Source organism: Coffea arabica, chromosome 11c (assembly GCF_036785885.1).
Source record: "Coffea arabica cultivar ET-39 chromosome 11c, Coffea Arabica ET-39 HiFi, whole genome shotgun sequence".
Lineage (NCBI taxonomy): Eukaryota > Viridiplantae > Streptophyta > Magnoliopsida > Gentianales > Rubiaceae > Coffea > Coffea arabica.
Window position 1 is genome coordinate 38,633,086 of NC_092330.1, and position 19,780 is coordinate 38,652,865.

Here is a 19,780-nt window from a genome sequence, read left to right on the forward strand (position 1 = left end):
CACGGTTTACATTCACAGGCCAAAACCCAAAAAATTACTTTTTCCGTTGCTTCGTCCTGAACTTAGTCAACGGAGACAAAAAAAAAAAAAAATGGACTTGAAACCAGAATATTTTGTTTTATCAAAACAACTGGAAGAGTTTTTGTCTTAGAGGTAAAAGCAATCTTTTAACTAATTTTTTCAATAAGAATTGAATCATTTTTTGATATTAAACGGAATTAATTAATATTTCATAGTTATAAATTTATTAAAGAATTTTTATCTTACATGGATGACATTTTATCAAATTATTTATTATGGATGAAATATTTATTCATTGTGTATTCATGGAAATATGAATCTCATAATTGCAACATGCATATTAGTAGCATCTCGTAGTACTTGTTGCAGCCCAATAGAATTAGGACAGCATATTTATGAATCCTAGAAATTGATCAGGAAGAAATTAGTACAACAAAGAAAATTTCTGTCAATGCTTCTTCCCTTTGTATCTGAGTAATTTTGAAGCAGGCCTAAGGGAGATGGGTCGTCACAGTTGGAATCAGAGTCTAAGTTTGAAATGACCTAATTATAAATTTCAGTTTCATCATGGAGGGTGATTTTGGATGTTATTTTCCAATTGTGGATTTTATCTCCTAATATTTTTTTATAAAATCTGGACTTATAACAAAAAAATGGAGTATCCATTTATCAGGAAAAAAAAAGAAGGTTTTGCTGGGCGTCAAATCATTCAATTATGCAAGATTACAAATATAATCTTCCATGCCCAACAGCCAATTATTTCGTGAGAAAGAAAAGAAGAAGAAATAATATGAAAGAGAGGAAATGCTCTTAAGAAACTCTCACAAAGCCAAGAGTTGTTTCCATCCGTTTTGCCATGAGCAATCATTGTACACGGGTTCCTCAAAAGGTACACAAGTTCCACACCAATTTGATGTTAATTGATCTCAATTGACTTTGGCTTCTTCATGTTTAGTTAATCAATTAGTTTTCCACCGTTTCATTAGGCATCAGATTGTCAAATCCAAGATGAGCAATGTTCAAGCTGCTGCACATTACCGAGACAGAGAGAATCACGAGTTGAAACTACTGTATTTGCCTTTTCCAATTTCCAGAGTCTAGGCTTAGTACCACAGATGATGATATATCCATTGATGATGGTGCAAAGGCTACATCGGATAGATTTCAGTATGTTGTTTCCAACTGAGATAGCTAATGATACTAAGAACGTGATAAAACAACATACCTCAAATTTTACTAATAACTAATCAACTATTGTGCAACATCTTACTGATCAGGCTTTCAAGAGATTCATATGATGAACCTCCTTGTTTCATGCTTCTCCTACTTTTATCACTGAATTCTTTGACTTTCTTCCTCACTTCACTATCACTTTCCATCACCTTCCTTATTCCTGTTTCTATCTGCTCAGCTGTAACCAAAGCCTGATTTTTGTCCATTGATGAATAATCCAATGTTATTTCCACAGACAATTCCAGCTCCACCACCAATTGAAATGCATTCAACTGTTGTTCTGACTCTAAAGGCCATGTTGCCAGGGGCACCCCACACCAGATGCTCTCCAATGTCGAATTCCAGCCACAGTGTGATATAAATCCTCCCACTGCAGCATGTGACAGTACAGCTAACTGTGGAACCCAACCGACCACTTTTCCAACGTTTGCTGTTCGATCCAGAAATCCGTCAGGCAAGACATCTCTGTAATTCTCATACTCACTTGGGAAATCAACAATGGTGTTCTTAGGAGGGGGATGACGCAGGCACCATAAGAATCTGTATCCACTGCGTTCAAGCCCATTTGCTAGTTCTTTCACTTGGTCGATCTGTAGGCTTCCCAGGCTGCCAAAGCTGATGTAAATTACTGAGCCTGGAGGCTGGCCATCCAACCATTCCATGATTCCTGATTGTACATCATGGGATACGTATTGTACCCGGTTCAGAATTGGTCCTACTGGGTAGATTTCTGGAGAGGATTCTGATAGATTGAAAGAATCGACTGCATATGGTTCTAGCTCAGTGAATGTGTTGATCAGGATTCCCTTGGCCTTTCTGTATCCACGAGCACATTGTAGGAATCTATGCATCCAGAGAGGTTTGTCCACTAAGACGATAGGCAAGACTGATGGTGGAATAGGATTGGCAAAACTTGGGAATGACAGGGCAGATTTTGAATCTGAGAACTCGGAGACGTCCTGGTTGTGATCATCTTGAAGGCTTTGAAAATGGAGCATGAGGCCGAGAAATGCTGCACCTGACGTGAAGAAAACATAGCTAGGAATCCCAAATTCATCAGCTACATCAATAATGCTGGTAGAAAACATGTCGACAACTACTCCAACAAGTTTTGAACTGCTTGATTCGTCAGTTTGGCGCTGTTGGATGAATTTCTTGACATGAGGTTTCTGACTATCCATTTGCTTCTGGATGAAATACCCTCGGCTGAGGGAACTCCATTCAGGGGTGGGATCTGTCGGAGGAAGCTGAAAGAATTGAAGGGCTTCTGTGGTGGAGGAAGCAACAAGAGAGTCTATCAGTTTATTGGTGATAGGATCAAGGGAAGCAGGGAGCCTGGAGATTAGGACTGTGATGGAAAACTTCTTGTCTCGATTGATTAGTAGCTTGGCAAGCTCCACCAGCTGAGCCAAATGGCCCATCAATGGCCAGGGGATGAAAATCAATTCTGCTTTCTCCATGTCAACTGCTGAAGCAGAACAGCTCTTCCGGCTTTTTCTTGGTTTTCTGGTTCTCTTTCTCTTCTTACAATCTGTGTTTTATAACCATTCTTGGGTACGGAGATGGAATCCTCTGACAATTTTTTAATAGAACAACTTTATTTCTACAGATCGACTAAAATGTGGAATGTTAGGGAACTGATGATCTGGCTTTGCCTTTGCTCTTTTGTCCTTTGTCGCAGGACGGCACCTCTATTTTTTACTGTCAAATGTACGACAGACGCAAAAAAAAAAAAAAAAAAAAAAAAATTGATTAAGGTTACCTGCTTTTTTGTTCTTTCCTTATTTAAAAAGACGGCCGTTCTTCTGTCTTCTACATACTGTTTAGTTGATGTCGTCATTTCTCATTCAATCGGTTTTTCTACATACTGTTCTCTTTCACAACTTTGTTGACTAAGCAAATTATAATCCAAAAAAAAAAAAAAAAAGAGAACTCTCAACTAGACAACGTTGTTGTAATCCTCCTTTAATCTCATTTTCATTTGACTAACAACACTTGTGATGATATGCTTGTTAGGAGAATTGCATAAACTTGTCCCAGACAAAGGAAACAATTATCTGTACTTTAAGAGTACAAATTCAGTAGTTCAACAAGTATTTAATAGTTCTTTTAGATGTTTGGATTTGTCATGAGGGAGCAAATAAGCCTTAAAATCTTTCCTCTTTGGTCAATTATATGTAGAATATAGACATGGTCTTAATTAAACTAAGTTATGGAGGAAAAGTTAGTTCTCAAATTTATAGTAACATGGACTCAGATGGTAAATTTGGCATAATTATATTCTTTTCAAAACTTGGAACAAAAATGACTTCAGATGCCAGATTTAGTAATGAAACGAATTGTGATAAGAGTTACTTACAACTGATAAATACTTAGAGGGGGAAAAATATTAGCTATATGTACCTGCCCAGCATCAAGAATACTCGAAAGAGCGAAACAGGTGGATAGTCATGTATCCTAGTACAGCATAGTCATGAATCATAGTCATTGATCAGGAAGAAATTAGTACAACAAAGAAATTTTCAGTCACAGCTTCTTTCCTTCAACAACTATAAAGTCACTTCATAATTCAGCAGTAACGGACTCATTGGTCATTGGAGCACAATCCAAGTCAACCGATGGATCACAATCAGGGATGGCACCAGGAGGACAAGCGAGGTCCGGATCACGGTCGTCGCCACTCGGATCACATTCAGGGCCACATCCACTGTCATCGCCAAGTTCACAAGCAAAATCAGGGTCGCATTCAGGGTCTTCGTGCAGATTACAGCAGGTGTTGGAGTCCTGTAAAGGTTTTCGTCCAAAACTCAACATGTTTTTCTTGTAAAGTGAAGGGTCAGGCTTACCAGTCATTGCTGGTAAAGTAATTAGGTAGCTGCAAAGTACTATAGAACTGATAAGTATTGAGATTTTGGCTGCCATTGCAAGAAGTTTATTTACTGGATTTGAAGTTAATGAAGGCTCTGCTTCTATGAGGAAATTGTCTTGAAGTTTGACAGCCAAGAATATGCTGATTCTCCTCTGCAGTAGCCGGTGACAAGTAATTTGGATTGCGTTGCCGTCCTCAAGCTATTGTCAGCATTGGACAGACTCAACCATGCAAAAAAGCTTGTTTCTAAATCATTGGATAAAAATTTTTTTTATTTGTCTTTTCTGTTTGAATCAGAGTAGACACTGGCGAATAGAATAGAATGTGAACTTTGCTCTATATGTAAAGAGATTGGGAAACGAACAAATGTATCCAACAAAATTTTTTATTGTACGCGGTTTATAGAGTACCCTAATTTGAACATTAATTACCAGTAAGTACTCTTATTAATTACCAATAACTAAAAACTACATGAAAATAGCAACAGAAGATTGAATCAGCAAGTAGAAAACAGAATGAATGGATAGCTTCATTAATAATTAAACATTTTAGTTTATCATATCCAATATGAATTCAACAATGAAACTACAGAAAAGAACCAAGTATTTACAAGAGCATCACTTTTTTCCATGACTAGTCAAGTGGCCTTTTCTAGTTAATCCATCGAGCATCAATCAAATGCATTGAAACCATCCATTTTGTGGCAAAGCCAATTTACCAAATATGACTTCATTTTCTCCTTCAACGGCCTGCAGAATATCCTCCCAAGTGACTTCTTGACCTGTCACCATTATCTGATCACCACAATCAACTGCATAAGGCTGTACTTCACAAGGCTGTTGCCAATTGTCAGCATTTTCACAGGTAACAGTTGCCAATTGTCAGCTTTTTCACATGTAACAGCTTGGTTCAGACTTGTTCTATAAGCCAAAACAACGTGTAACTTCTGAATACGCCATCCAACCATCAGTCATTGGAGCAAACCAATGGTTCCCATTGTATGATAAGGGTGCTTGTTGTTGGACTAATCCATCGTCTACTTGCAAACTTTCACTCATCAGAACAGTAGATTGGTTCATATCAGTTAGTAACCATCCCCATTGCAACCACTCATTGACAGTACATTATCAACCAAGAAACCTGTATGTGTTTGCAGGTTGATTAACTCTCCATCGCAGCCATAATTAACCAATTATGAAGCTGCATTGGTCTAGCTTAGTTTCCCCAGTTGTCATTATTATCGAGCTTTTAGCCTCATTCATTAGTATCTTAGGGTTGTGTTTTATCAACTCACTCGCCTGCAAATTTTCTTGTTCAACATTTTGCTCTCTCTTGCCTAAGACAACTTCAGGCTTCCACGATTTTACCCTTTTGCTTCTGGGGACTCACCTTCTTTACAGATTCTTTGACCTCAGCATATTTATTATCGTCCAATAGTATCCATTGTGAGTGCTAGTTAATGCATTCAAAGAAGCACCATCAAGTGAATACCCGTGCATTATCCAGCCACCTTTCGCTTCTTTCGAACCAAAATTCAGAACATAGCTTAGCATCTTCTTGCAATAAAATTTTCTCACCAGTAATGACCTCGTCAACTGGGTTCAACTTAGTTTCTCCATCCCGTGTCCCCAAACCTGCCGTTTTATAGTATTTTTGGCACTTAGTTAATTTTGTAAAGATAGGGCCATTCTTTTAGTACCCTTATTTCAACTCTCATCATAGATTTCCCAGTGGATATCTTTGTCCCCAAAAACATCCCAATAGTTGTGAGCAACGAGAACCCAACAAAAGATGTTATTGCTCCCAGAAATGAGCAATAACTCAACAAAACTCGAGCTCTATCAAGTCCAGCTCGAGCTTCATATAAGCAACTCGCTCAAGCTCGAGTACACCATCCATGCATCGACTTGGCTTGATAGCTCCCTACTTGGATATTTGATTAAGCCTTATTTATTTATTTAATTTTGGAAATCTTATTTTCACATGTATAATTTTTTAGCCATTAGCTTTTGTATATGAGTAGTTATATAATCTCAGTTCCGTCATGGAGGGTGATTTTGGATGTTGTTTCCCAATTGTGGATTTTATATGGTAATCTTTGTATCAAATCTGGACTTATTAAAAAAAAAAAAAAAAAGAGTATCCATTTATCTGGGATAAAAAAATTCTTGCTGGTAGTCACATCATTCAATTTATTTGGTCACAAAAAAAAAAAAAAAAAGAAGAAGAAATATAAAAGCGAGGAGTGCTCTTAAGAAATTCTCGCAAAGCCAAGAGTAGTTTCCATCCGTTTTGCTGTAAGCAATCAGTGTACATGGGTTCCTCAAAAGATACATGAGTTCCATATCAATTGGATGTTAATTGATCTTGGTTGCCTTTATCTCATTCATGTTTAGTTAATTAATTACATTTCCACCGTTTTAGGAGGCATCAGATTGTCAAGTCCACGATGAATACAGCTGCTGCACATTCGTGAGACGGAGAGAATCATAAATTGAAACAACTGTATTTTCCTTTTCCAATTTCCAGAGTCAGGCTCAGTACCATCATCTGGAAGAAAACATGCAAAAAATCTAAGATCTCAGGCTGTATTGATAAACTTAACGGTAGGAAATATGATGATATATAGATGATGGTGCCAAGACTACAAGGAAAGATTTCAGCACGTTATTCCCAACTGAGATAGCTAACGATACTAAGAACATGTTAAAACAGCATATCTCAAATTTTACTAATAACTAATCAACTATCATGCAACATCTTACTAATCAGACTTCCAAGAGATTCATATGAGGAACCTCCTTGTTTCATGCTTCTCCTACTCTTATCGCTTATTTCTTTAACTTTCTTCCTCACTTCACTTTCACTCTCCATCACCTTCCTTATTCCTGTTTCTATCTGCTCAGCTCTAACCAAAGCCTGATTTTTATTCGTTGATAAATAATCCAATGTGATTGCCACGGACAATTTCAGTTCCACCACCAATTGAAATGCATTCAGCTCTTGTTCTGATTCTAAAGGCCATGTTGCCAGGGGCACCCCACACCAAATGCTTTCCAATGTCGAATTCCAGCCACAGTGTGATATAAATCCTCCCACTGCAGCATGTGACAATACAGCTAACTGTGGAACCCAACCGACAACTTTTCCAACGTTTGCTGTTCGATCCAGAAAGCCTTCAGGCAAGACATCTGCATAATTTTCATACTCACTTGGGAAATCAACAATGGTGTTCTTAGGAGGGGGACGACGGAGGCACCATAAGAATCTGTATCCACTAAGTTCGAGCCCATTCGCTAGCTCTTTCACTTGGTCAACTTGTAGGCTTCCCAGGCTTCCAAAGCTGATGTAAACTACTGAGCTTGGAGGCTGATCATCCAACCATTTCATGATTCCTGATTGTATACCGGGGGATACATATTGTACCTGGTTCAGAATTGGTCCTACTGGGAGGATTTCTGGAGAGGATTCTGATAGGTTGATGGAATCGAGTGCATATGGTTCTAGCTCAGTGAATGTGTTGACAAGGATTCCCTTGGCCTTTCTGTATCCGCGAGCACATAGTAGGAATCTATGTATCCAGAGAGGTTTCTCCACTAAAGCCAAAGGTAAGACTGACGGTGGAATTGGATTAACAAAACTGGGGAAGGAAAGAGCAGTTTTTGAGTTTGAGAACTCGGAAACATCCTGGTTGTAGTCATCTTGAAGGCTCTGAAAATGGAGCATCAGGCCGAGGAATGCTGCACCTGATGTGAAGAAAACATAGCTAGGAATCCCAAATTCATCAGCTACATCAATAATGCTGGTAAAAAACATGTCGACAACTACTCCAACAAGTTTTGAACTGCTTGATTCATCAGTTCGGCGCTGTTGGATGAATTTCTTGACATGAGGTTTCTGACTATCCAGTTGCCTCTGGATGGTATACCCTCGGCTGAGGGAACTGCATTCAGGGATGTGATTTGTTGGATGAAGCTGAAAGAATTTAAGGGCTTCTGTGGTGTAGGAAGCAACAAGAGAGTCTATCAGTTTATTGGTGACAGGATCAAGGGAATCAGGGAGCCTTAAGATTAGCACTGTGATGGAAAACCTCTTGTCTCGGTCGATTAGCAGCTTGGCAAGCTCCACCAGCTGAGCCAAATGGCCCATCAATGGCCAGGGGATGAAAATTAATTCTACTTTCTCCATGTCAACTGTTAAAGCAGAACACTCTTTTTTTTTTTTTTGGTTTTCTGGTTCTCTGTTTCTTCATACAATCTGTGTTTTATAACCAATCTTGGTTCCCAAGATGAATAGTTTTAACAATTTTTTAGGTAGAAGACTATTTCAACAGTTGACTAAAATCCGGAATTTTAGGAAACTGATAATCTTGCTTTTCTATTTCTCTTTTGTTCTTTGTCGCAGAATGGCTTTTGTATTTTGTATCCTTTATTATTTTTTTTCTCAAACTATAACAGAAGTATTTACTGTCCTTTATGATACTTCTATATATTGCTCAAGGATTGTTTCTGAAACATGCACTATTTTGTTTTCACTAGGTCAAATCGTAATCCTCTTGTAAAAAAGGTAGGAGACAGTACCATGGCCTCCCTCCTTTATTGTCTTGCAAAATTAACAAAGAATCAATTTTGTTGCCAGCCCCCCACCCCCCCAACCAAAAATTTGGAAGAAGGTTATCTTTCTGTACATTACAAACTGCTATATTGGTACTCGAAACAGGTTATACCACCTAGGAGAGTTCATTCTCTTTTGATTTGAATACAGACATTAGTAAATAGAAATGTTCAACCTTGTCTGATGGAAAGGAGACACTTGTTAGTTGTTTATATCTTATACCTTGCACATTCAAAGCCAATTAATACTATACAAATTGTAGAGTTGCCTTAATTGGCATTTAGGATGCTGCTGTAAATTGTTTATGGCTTATTTCAGAGACGTGAAAAGAAATGATGTTAACATCTTTGCTGTAGATTAAAATGGCATTAACAGCTCCTGTCGAATGTACAGCAGACACAAACAATTGACTGTTGTGGCCATTGACCATTTTTTCTCTGTTTGTTCTTTCCATCTTGTTGAAAAGATGGCTATCCTGTTGTCTTCTGCATACTGCTTCGTTAATTTAATCATTTCTCAGTCAATTGGATTTCTTTTTTGATATTTCTCACAACCTTTTTTTGACTAATCTCGACTAGAAAATTATAGCACATAAGAAAAATAGAACTCTCAACCAGACAACGTTGTTGTAGCCGTCCTTGTATCTCCTTTTTAGTTGACTAACAGCAATTGTCATGATATGCTTTCAAGAAGAATTGCACAACCTTGTCCCAGACAAAGGAGACAATTATCTCTACTTTAAGAACACAAATTCAATAGTTCAACCAGTATATATTTTCCATTAGATTGACATGACCCTTATAATCTTCTCTTTAGTCAATCATTCTTTAGTTTCAAGCATCTAAGCGGAAAATAAGGCCACCATACCATATAAACAAAGCAAAGATCGACTGACTATAGGAAAAAGAAATGTCTCTGGCTAGTCATACAAAGATCTTTGAGCAAGATCCATCAAAGATGTTCTTATAAACAATATCTTTGAGTTCAGAAATGGAGGTGGCTGGGCAACATTTTTGTGGCCGTTGTCTTCAAATTAATTCTCAATGAAGCATTGGACAACATATAAGTCATAAATATTTATTTGAGTTTAAGTATCTCTGGGAAACTTGAACAAAAATGAGTTCAGATGGCAAATTGACTGACGAAATGAATTATGATAGAGTTATTATAAGTCATAAATATTTGGGAGGCAAATATTCATAAATATCATCACTATCTAACTTAAATTTTTTTTTTATTTTTAACAAACACCTCAGCTCACCAGCTCTATGTCTAAACAGAAACAGAAAATTTTCTTTTATAAGGCAAATATGAATGGATTTTCTTGCATTAACTTTAATTAATTGTTAGAGTTACTGTAAGATACTACATTATTGAACATTAAAAGACTGATCGGATGCACCAGGACATGCATGGAAACCAATGAGGAAGAAATTAGTACAGCACAGTCATGAATCCTAGTAGCTGATGAGGAAGAAATTAGTACAACACAGAAAATTTCAGTCAATGCTTCTTCCCTTTAAAAACTAGTCACTTCATGATTCAGCAGACACAGATTCACAGGTCATTGGAGCACAATCCGAATCAATCGATGGATCACAATCAGGGATGGTACCATGAGGACAAGCGAGGTCCGGATCACAGTCGTCGCAGCTTGGATCACATTCACGGTCGTCGCTGGGTTCACAAGCGAGGTCAGGGTCACATCCAGGGTCCCTGTGAGGATTACAGCAGGGATTGGAATCCTGTAGAAGTTTTCGCCCTAAACTCAACATGTTTTTACTGTGAAGTGAATGAACAGGTTTACCAGTCATTGCTGGTAAAGTAATCAGGTAGCTGCAGAGTGCTATAGAACTGATAAGTATAGAGATTTTGGTTTCCATTGTAGAAATTTATTTACCAGTTAATGAAGGCTATGCTTCTATGCGGATATTTATATTGAAGTTTAAAAGCCAAGAGTACACTGGATTCTCCTCTGCAGTAGCTGGTGACAAGTAAATTGGATTGCAATGCCGTCCTCAAGCCATTGTCAGCATTAGACCGATTCAACCATGCAGCAAAGCTCGTTTGTAGATCATTGGATAAACTTTTTTTTTGTTAGTCTTTTCAGTTTGAATCGGAGTAGATACTGACTGGTGAATAGAATTGAATGTGAACTTTGTACTATATGTAAAGAGCTTGAGAAACGAACAAATGTGTCCAACAAAATTTCTTATGGCACATGGTTAATATAATTTTTTTCCCAACGAAAACAGCATATTATATTGCATAATAACAAGGTTTACATAATCTGTTTACAGACTTGGAACAACTGCTCCCATATCTTTCCTAGCTAATCTAGTTAACCAGAGAGGGAAGGAAACCTTCCAATGAACATCATCAACTAAGTTTTAAGGAAAATCTTGCCAAGTTGTGACTTTATGGCACATGGCTTATAGAGTACCCTGACTTGAACATTAATTACAGTAACTAGAAACTACATGAAAATAACAACAGAAGCTTGAATCAGCAAGTAAAAGCAGAATGAACAGATAGCTTCATTAATAATTAAACATTTAGTTTGTCATGTCCAATATGAAGTCAAGAATGAAACTACAGAAAAGAACAAGCATTTACAAGAGCATCACTTTTTTCCATGACTAGTCAAGTGGCCTTTTCTAGTTAATCCATCGAGTATCAATCAAACGCACTGGAACCATTCATTTTGTGGCAAGGCCAATTTACCAAATATGACTTCATTTTCTCCTTCAACGGCCTGCAGAATATCCTCCCAAGTGACTTCTTGACCTGTCACCATTATCTGATCACCACAGTCAGCTGCCAATTGTCAACATTTTCACATGTAACAGATTGGTTCAGACTTGTTCCATAAGCCAAACAATCTCTAACTTCTGAATACGCCATCCCATCATCAGTCATTGGAGCAAACCAATAATTCCCATTGTAGGATGAGGGTGCTTCTTGTTGGACTAATCCACCATCTGCTTGCAAACTTTCACTTATCAGAGCAGTAGATTGATCCATATCAGTAACTGATCCATTGTTATCATTCCCATTGCAAACCAAGAAACCTGTATGTGATTGCAGGTTGATTAACTCTCCATCACAGCCACAATTAACCAAATTAGGCAGCTGCATGGGTCTAGTTTCCCCAGTTCTTGTTATTACCAAGCTTTGAGTCTCATTCATTAGTATCTTAGGATTGCGTATTATCATCTTACTCGCCTGCAAATTTTCCAGTTCAACATTTTGCTCTCTCTTGGCCAAGACAACTTCAGGGCTTCCATGATTTTCAACCTTTTTGCTTCCGGGGACTTCCCTTTCTTTACAGATTCTTTGATCTTAGTATATTTGTCATTGTCCAATATTATCCTGCAAAGTACAGAATTAGTGCTGTGAGTGCTAGTTAACCCATTCAAAGAAGCGCCATCAATTGAATACTCGTGCATCATCCAGCCACCTTTCGCCTGTTTAGAACCAGAATTCAGAACATAGCTTAACATCTTCTTGGAACCAATTTTCTCACCAGTAATAAGGTCATCAACTGGGCTCAACTTAGTTTGTCCATCCATGTCCCCCAACCTGCCGTTCTTGTAGTTTTCTTGGCACTTAACTTGGTTAATTTTGTAAAGACATGGCCATTCTTTTAGTACCCTTGTTTACACCGTCATCATAGATTTTCCAGTACATCTTTGTCCCCAAGAACATCCCAGGGCAAGGCGCTTTCACTTTACGGTGTCTTCTCCTTCATGTAGTCCATTTCATGGAGCCGGTTCGTAACATTTAGGTAAAGGAGGGAGATTAGTTCTCCTATGGTCTAAACGAAATGTAATGGAATATTGTTAGCCATATATGTATAACACTATAAAATCTCTTTTTATATGGAAAATCCAACGGATAAACCAAGATGTTGGAAGGGCTATATAGAAACTTTCCTAAACCTATCTCTTGAGATCATGGTTCAAAGTCGTGGTCGCGGTCACGGTCGCGGCCCGGAACGTTCCACATCGGTCTCGGCATATCGGTCGCGGTCTCGGTGAGACGCAAATTTTAAAGTATTTAATATTTTAAAAATTATTAATAATATAAAAAAAGTATGCTAAACAAAAATAATAAAAAATAGCAAAAGAATTGGCCGAGTCAATCCGTCACGGTGTAACTCGGCCGATTTCTCGTCTTGACTCGGGATAACTCGGAGTGACTCGTATGACTCGGCTGAGTCAATCCGTCGCGGTGACGTCTCGGCCGATTTCTCGGCGAGTCAAGTATCTCGGTATCGTTTCGTCACGGTATCGTATCGGTAGGGGCCGAGACGGTGACGACTCGGCCGAGTCGTCTCGGTCTCGGCCGAGACTTCGAACCATGCTTGAGATTACATTGGAGGAAGTTTCCAAAACCAATGGACGCAACAAACCGAAACTAATAACTAGAAACTTGTCACTCAATACACCCTAATTTTGATCAACATGCGTGTAGCAATCTGTGATTAGTAAGGCTTTCCAAAGACTTGTATGATGAACCTCCTTCAGCGATGCTCATTCTACTCTTGTCTCTCATTTCTTTCACCTTCATCCTAATTTCACAATCACTCTCCATCAGTCTCCTGATTACTCTTTCTATCTCCTCTGCGATAACGAGAGGCTGATTTTCAGTCCCTTCTTTATAACCAACTGTAATCGGCATAGCCAAGCCCAATTCTGTAACCAATTGAAATGCGTTCAGCTGTTGCTCAGAATGTGGAGGCCATGTAGCAATAAGCAACCCCTACCAAATATTCTCCAGCACCGTATTCCATCCACAGTGTGAGACAAATCCTCCCACTGCTGCTTGTGATGGTACAGCAAATTGAGCTATCCATCCTACTATTCTTCCAATGTTTGCTGTTCGATCCCAAAACCCCTGCGGCAAGGCTTCCTGGTAGTCTACATACTCCCTGAGAAATCCAGCAGTGTTGTTTTTTGATGAGGGGCGACACAGAGACCATAAGAATCTGTAAACGCTGCGCTCAAGCCCAATTGCTAGCTCTTTCACTTGGTCTTCTTTTAAGCTCCCCTGGCAGCCAAAGCACACATGTACCACTGAGTTCTGAAGCTGATCATCCAACCATTTGATAATGTCTGATTCTCCATCATAATACGCCTGTTGAACATGGTTTAGTATTGGTCCTACGGAGTAAATTTGTGGAATTCTTGGTACATCATACGAGGCTTTTGCAATATTGAAGGAATTGAGTGCAGCATATGGTTCCAATTCATGGAATGTGTTAATGATGATTGGTTTGGCCTTTCTGTAGCCACGAGGATAATGTAGAAACCAAGTGGAGCATTGTTCTTCCCATAGTTCATATTGATTTCACGCGCAATACCCCAAATTGTGAAGATAATAATAATAATAATAATAAAGTTGGAAAAGTGAGTTCACTTCTGAATGCAGGCCTCTAGGCCCACAAACAGCAGCGGCTTTTCAATGGGGCCTAAAACCAAGTGGTGAAAAGAAGCCCAGCAGATTTATTGAGGAGGAAAGATACGTTATAAGTCACTGGCAAATAGCAGCAGCTGCAGAAATATGTACGTAAATTTCGAAGCTATAAGCTGAGCTTTATCTTTTAACCAAAAAAAAAAAGAGGAAAAAAAAGTTGGGTTTTATGAAATGGTCAGACTAATTACTTTCTCTACATTAATTTTGGATTGTAGAGAAGACGAGGCAAAGATAAGATGGAGTTCTGATATAGTACTTCATTGTGGGTTTCTATTTTTTTTTTTTTTAATTCCAAGTCACTTTAGCAGAGAGAAATCATGGACAGTTTTGAGATTTAGCATTTGCATTTTTTCAATATTAAATTTCACATTTTAATTACTCACTAAGTTTCATATACGTACTACTAAAATATATGATATTTTTAACACATTTCTCATGAGTCCCATGTCTCCATAATAATGTGTAAAACATTTTTATGGAATCATAATGAATATCTTTTCAAAATGAGGCAAAGAATTAAGACATTTGCGTTCTAAAAGTAGTGAGATCTATTGAGAAAAAAAATAATAATATTGAAGAAAACAACTTACCAAATATGACAATGTTGGTGTTAAGAATTTTGGCAAAATTTAAGCTATTATAAGAGATTATAAGGAAAGAAGTCTAGAAACTATATGTTACAAGCTGTCAAAGTTAGGGGGATTACATATTACTTTTTTTTTTTTTCCGGAGATGACAATAATTGTATAACCTAATCTATTCTACACTAAGAGGGAGGGGGCGGACCTAAGGAGGCTCAGGAATAACTTGAAGGGGACTGAACCACCACTGGACCAAACGAGTGCACAACACACCCGTCTAAATTTTTTTGAAGCAAACCACTTAAATGTGGCATTTTGGTGGGAGACAAAATGCATATTACGGTGCATTTACGGTGGGATAAAAACTAACCAGTCTATGATGATCATCTAATAAATAATGATAGCTGTAAGAAAGAAATTATTAAGACAGCCACTTTTCCACTTTTTCTTTTCTTTTTTCTTGTCAGTTTTGATGGATTGAATTCATTTGTCTTACTTTTTTACATCAAAGTCAAAAGTTAAATCACCAAGGATTCTCGTGGCAATCCTGTGATATACTATCATGGTTAGGTACAAAATCATGATTCTGTATTTTGGTGGAGTAGCCTGAACTAAAGTGTTTGGTCATATGATGGTTGGCTTCAACGTTCACGAGCCGCGGGTTCAGCCTGGAACGATCCATTCCATTACATCGGCAGGAATGATGCATTCTTCTATGGAACACCTCTAAAACAACTCTCCTCGGAGGGAAAGGAAAGGAGAGGAAATGAAAAGATTTAGTAATTTTTCTTGTTTGGATTAATTTTTAAGAAGGGAAATAATAGGATCCCGGGAGAAAGAAAGGGAAATGGCCTAGTTGTTTTGCTGAGCATTGGTGGTTCCATCCAAAGGTGTTTGAAAATGGAGGGAAAGAGAACTAAATTTAATAAAATTTTTTAAAGAAATATTTTTTCTCATCCTTTTGCAGTTAACTAATACTTAATCTTTTCCTTTACTTTCTTTTTTTACTCAATGCAAAAAATTCAAACAAATTGGATGAAAATCGCTTGCCTCTACTCTCCTTTGCTTTCTTTACCATTGATGTCTTCAATCCAAATGATGCCTAAGTGGTGTTGCTGATAGGAGAGCATGATTCCGAAATCTTAGGAGAAGCCTATACCTAAATATTTGCGGGGGAAAATTGTAAAACTATATATAATATATGGGAAACTTACAAAAGAGAATAATGACATGACTAATAAATAATCCCTGAAGTTGTGGACAGAAATAAATACCATACTGCTCAATTGCATAACTAAAGGAGCTATCCTTTCCTATTTACTTCTCATGCATCAGTTTTGTGCAGTATATAAAACGATAATTAATTACTTGTAGGCATTGTTTGTGACTTTCTAACCAGCAATTTTCAGCCTGACTTTTGCCAATCTCGAATGGTATATATGTGTGACTAATTCGTGTGTAATTTCCATGATGAGCAACAAAACTCTATTTATATTTAAGAAAGTAAAGGTTGTGTTTGGATTGTATTTTTCATGAAAAAATTACTGTAACGATTTGATGTATGTGAAGAAAAAAGATAATAGGGAAATGTGATCACGGAAAACAACGTAATTTTCCGACGGAAAATTGCAATCCAAACAAGGCCAGTTTCGAATTTGCAACATTACCATCTAATGAGAAAATTAAGGAAAATTGCAATCCAAACAAGGCCAGTTTCGAATTCGCAACATTACCATCTAATGAGAAAATTAAGGGTTGTGAGAAGTCAAAATATATAAAAAGAACTTATCGCATATGTTTGTGAGTGTGTATAAGCATTGACATTCATCAAATGAGGCAGACTAACCTAGACACACACAATGAATGAAAGGTACCAGATTCCATCAAATGGAGAAACTTGACTATTTAGAAGCTACATTTTGGTAACAAAAAGCTTAATTCCACTAGCCCTAGTTGTTGAAAAGAAGGCTTCTTCTTGATCCTTAATATGAATAGATAGCCCAAGACTTGCTAGCTGCTATTTTGGTAGAGCTAATTTTCCTATTTATCTATCTAGCTACAAGTTGGGGACTACACTTGAGTGCCTTGGTCTCTTTTTGAAAGTTGCTTAATTATTGATGCCTAATGTGCTTGCTGTGGAAGAAAGGCATGTTGCAAGTCATCGGCAACATTTAGTGCTTAGCAGTGGAAACTAAAAATATTAAATTTATGGGAAATTCCAATGGGATTGCAACTCTCTAGCACTAACAAGTTGTGAATTGTATTAAACAACTGAAGTGAAACAAAAAGAAAAATGTATTTAAAAAAAAATGTGACTTAACCCGTAAGGAAAAAAGAAAAAGGGGAGGGGGGGGGGGCTCCTGTCACCTAATTCAAATATTCGATATGAATATGGGGCAGGGATAGTCATTAAACAACTGAAATGAAACCTAAAAAAAAGGAAGAAAAATGTATTTAAAAAAATGTGACTTAACCTGTAAGGAAAAAAAAAATGTTCTTCTTACCTAAGTCAAATATTACGGAGCAGGAACAGTCGTCAGGACAGTCATCAAAAGGTCCTAATTCATGTATTCTTTTTTTTTTTTTTTTTATCAGCAACAATACATTTGTATAATCTACTCTATCCTAATCTAGGGGGAGGGGGAGTCTAAAGAGGCTGTTGTAGGGGCTAATGGGTATACAGACCCAACTAGATCAAGGGAGTGCTATGGCATAACCTTTAGATTTTTTTCACTGCTGGTGACGTTTGAACCCTCACCAACAGTCTAGGGACTTAAGTCCCTTCCCGGTGGCTACTGAACCATTGGCCAGTGGTTCTAATTCATGTATTCATCACAAGGTCGCATGGTGCTGCATGTTCAGGTGACAGATGATACATGCATAATCCCAAGGAATAATAATATACTTATAGGCCAAGAAAAAAAAGGTACAAAGATTGACCTTTCTTAAAGATTGTTGAAAAGAAAAGAAAGCGAAATCAGCGGCCAAGGTTGAGATAGAGATGTTGCAACTTACAAGAAAAAGAGGGAACAAAACCCACTTTCAACATCGACCCATTGATTAAGGCTTTGAAAAATCAAAGACAGTGAAGGGCACCATTTTACGTGCATGCTTGGATTTCCTTATTTAATCCCACAATTCATGCTGATTACGAATTTGTTTAATTTATGCAGTCACCAAACGACCCCTTGAAAGAGATTGGAATCTACCCACTCAAAAATCGGCCAAGTAAAGTTAAAGCAAATTGGAGTGGGAAAAAGCTAACGTAAGCATGGATTCGATATACATCCTTTTCGATGTTGGATGGATGGAGACCTTCAATGCTACAAAGCCACCCATACACAAAATATATATATATATATATATATTGAATCGAATCATTTTTTACCTTTGTGAGCTTGTCATTTGCCTTGCATGTTCATCATATATACCAAATGAAGTAAGCTTGAACCTGATTTTTTTCGTGTGTAATGGTCTTTTGCCTTGTATGATACATCTTCACCATAGCAAAGAAAGTTTAGCAATAGAGTATAGCGAGAAGACGAAAAGGATATATACAATCTTGTAAAATTGTATATTAACTCTTGGTCCATATTTGTGTCCATGCATCAAGAATTGTTCAAACCACTTCCACGATAAAATGGGCATAATGGTAGGATTTGCTACCTCGTATTATTGTCTAGATGGCTAATATTGGCTATATAAATCTCAAATACGAAAAGTTGGAAAAAAAAAAAAAGCGGGAGGGGGGGGGAGCAATCAAGTCCTTCACTACTGAAATGGAAGGAAAATGATGAATCAGATGATTTGGGGAGCGAGAAGACGTAAGTGAGAAGTTTCGTGTCCAAACTCTTTCACAAATAAAGAAACAAAGTGGTGGCATGAAAGCACAATAGTTTAGGCTCCACAACAAAATAGAAACTAGGAGATTGAGTATTGCACGCAGCAGATAAATCATCATAATTGAGTCTAGCTGATCCTTCCAAGCTGTATTTGGAATATGAATTTGGATACTGAAGAAGCTCGGAAGCTTCCCCCGTGGAGGTCAATTGTGTATTTGTCCGCCCCAGCATCAGGTGCGTGGAGGGGGGCCTCCCCAGGATTCGAACCCTGGTCCTTGTGTATAAGGGTCTTGGGGTTGAAGTCCTGGTACCACTTGGGCTAGTGGTGCGTGAAGGGGGGCCTCCCCAGGATTCGAACCCTGCCCAAGTGGTACCAGGACTTCAACCCCAAGACCCTTATACACAAGGACCAGGGTTCGAATCCTGGGGAGGCCCCCCTCCACGCACCACTAGCCCAAGTGGTACCAGGACTTCAACCCCAAGACCCTTATACACAAGGACCAGGGTTCGAATCCTGGGGAGGCCCCCCTCCACGCACCACTAGCCCAAGTGGTACCAGGACTTCAACCCCAAGACCCTTATACACAAGGACCAGGGTTCGAATCCTGGGGCCCCTCCACGCACCTGATGCTGGAGCGGACAAATACACAATTGTAGCCCAAGTGGTACCAGGACTTCAACCTCAAGACCCTTATACACAAGGACCAGGGTTCGAATCCTGGGGAGGCCCCCTCCACGCACCTGATGTTGGGGCGGACAAAACACACAATTGGCCTCCACGGGGGAAGCTTCCGAGCTTCTTCAGATACCATTTAGACCCACACACATAATCTTGTATATATATTTTACTACAAAACTCTCTAGAGTTTATGCAAATAAAATATCAAACTACATACGGGTACGTATGTCATCATTAGCAGAAGAAGCAACTTCATTCACGTACGTGTGTTATACTTCTGGCGCTTACTTGTTTGGATGGGATGATGAGGGCTTACTTTTTTATATGTAAGATTTTGCCTTACTAATAGAGCACACAAATCTGACGTTGGAGTTTCTTAATATATCTTGTGGACAGAGTGGATCGGGTTGCGTATTTTCTTGATTTTGCTCTACAGAAAAACAAATGGGAGTCAGCCACAGCA

At 38.3% G+C, this 19,780-nt stretch overlaps 3 protein-coding genes across 3 annotated transcripts; all 3 read right to left on the bottom strand.

Annotated features, from left to right (window-relative positions):
• Window positions 1–1,124: 1,124 nt before the first annotated feature.
• On the bottom strand, window positions 1,125–2,912 carry LOC113715375 (anthocyanidin 3-O-glucosyltransferase 2-like). Its single transcript, XM_027239559.2, has one exon. It carries the CDS (start codon window positions 2,712–2,714, stop codon window positions 1,269–1,271), a length of 1,446 nt encoding a protein of 481 aa, XP_027095360.1. The 5' UTR covers window positions 2,715–2,912; the 3' UTR covers window positions 1,125–1,268.
• A 3,871-nt stretch (window positions 2,913–6,783) lies between these two features.
• Window positions 6,784–8,363, bottom strand: LOC113716487 (anthocyanidin 3-O-glucosyltransferase 2-like). Its single transcript, XM_027240836.2, has one exon. The coding sequence runs from the start codon at window positions 8,309–8,311 to the stop codon at window positions 6,866–6,868; it is 1,446 nt and encodes a 481-aa protein (XP_027096637.2). The 5' UTR covers window positions 8,312–8,363; the 3' UTR covers window positions 6,784–6,865.
• A 4,835-nt stretch (window positions 8,364–13,198) lies between these two features.
• LOC113716194 (UDP-glycosyltransferase 1-like) lies at window positions 13,199–19,450 on the bottom strand. Its single transcript, XM_072070143.1, has 3 exons — window positions 19,263–19,450; window positions 13,577–14,024; window positions 13,199–13,501 (listed from the first exon to the last, which is right to left on the bottom strand). Exons 1-3 carry the CDS (start codon window positions 19,448–19,450, stop codon window positions 13,199–13,201), a joined length of 939 nt encoding a protein of 312 aa, XP_071926244.1.
• Window positions 19,451–19,780: the final 330 nt, after the last annotated feature.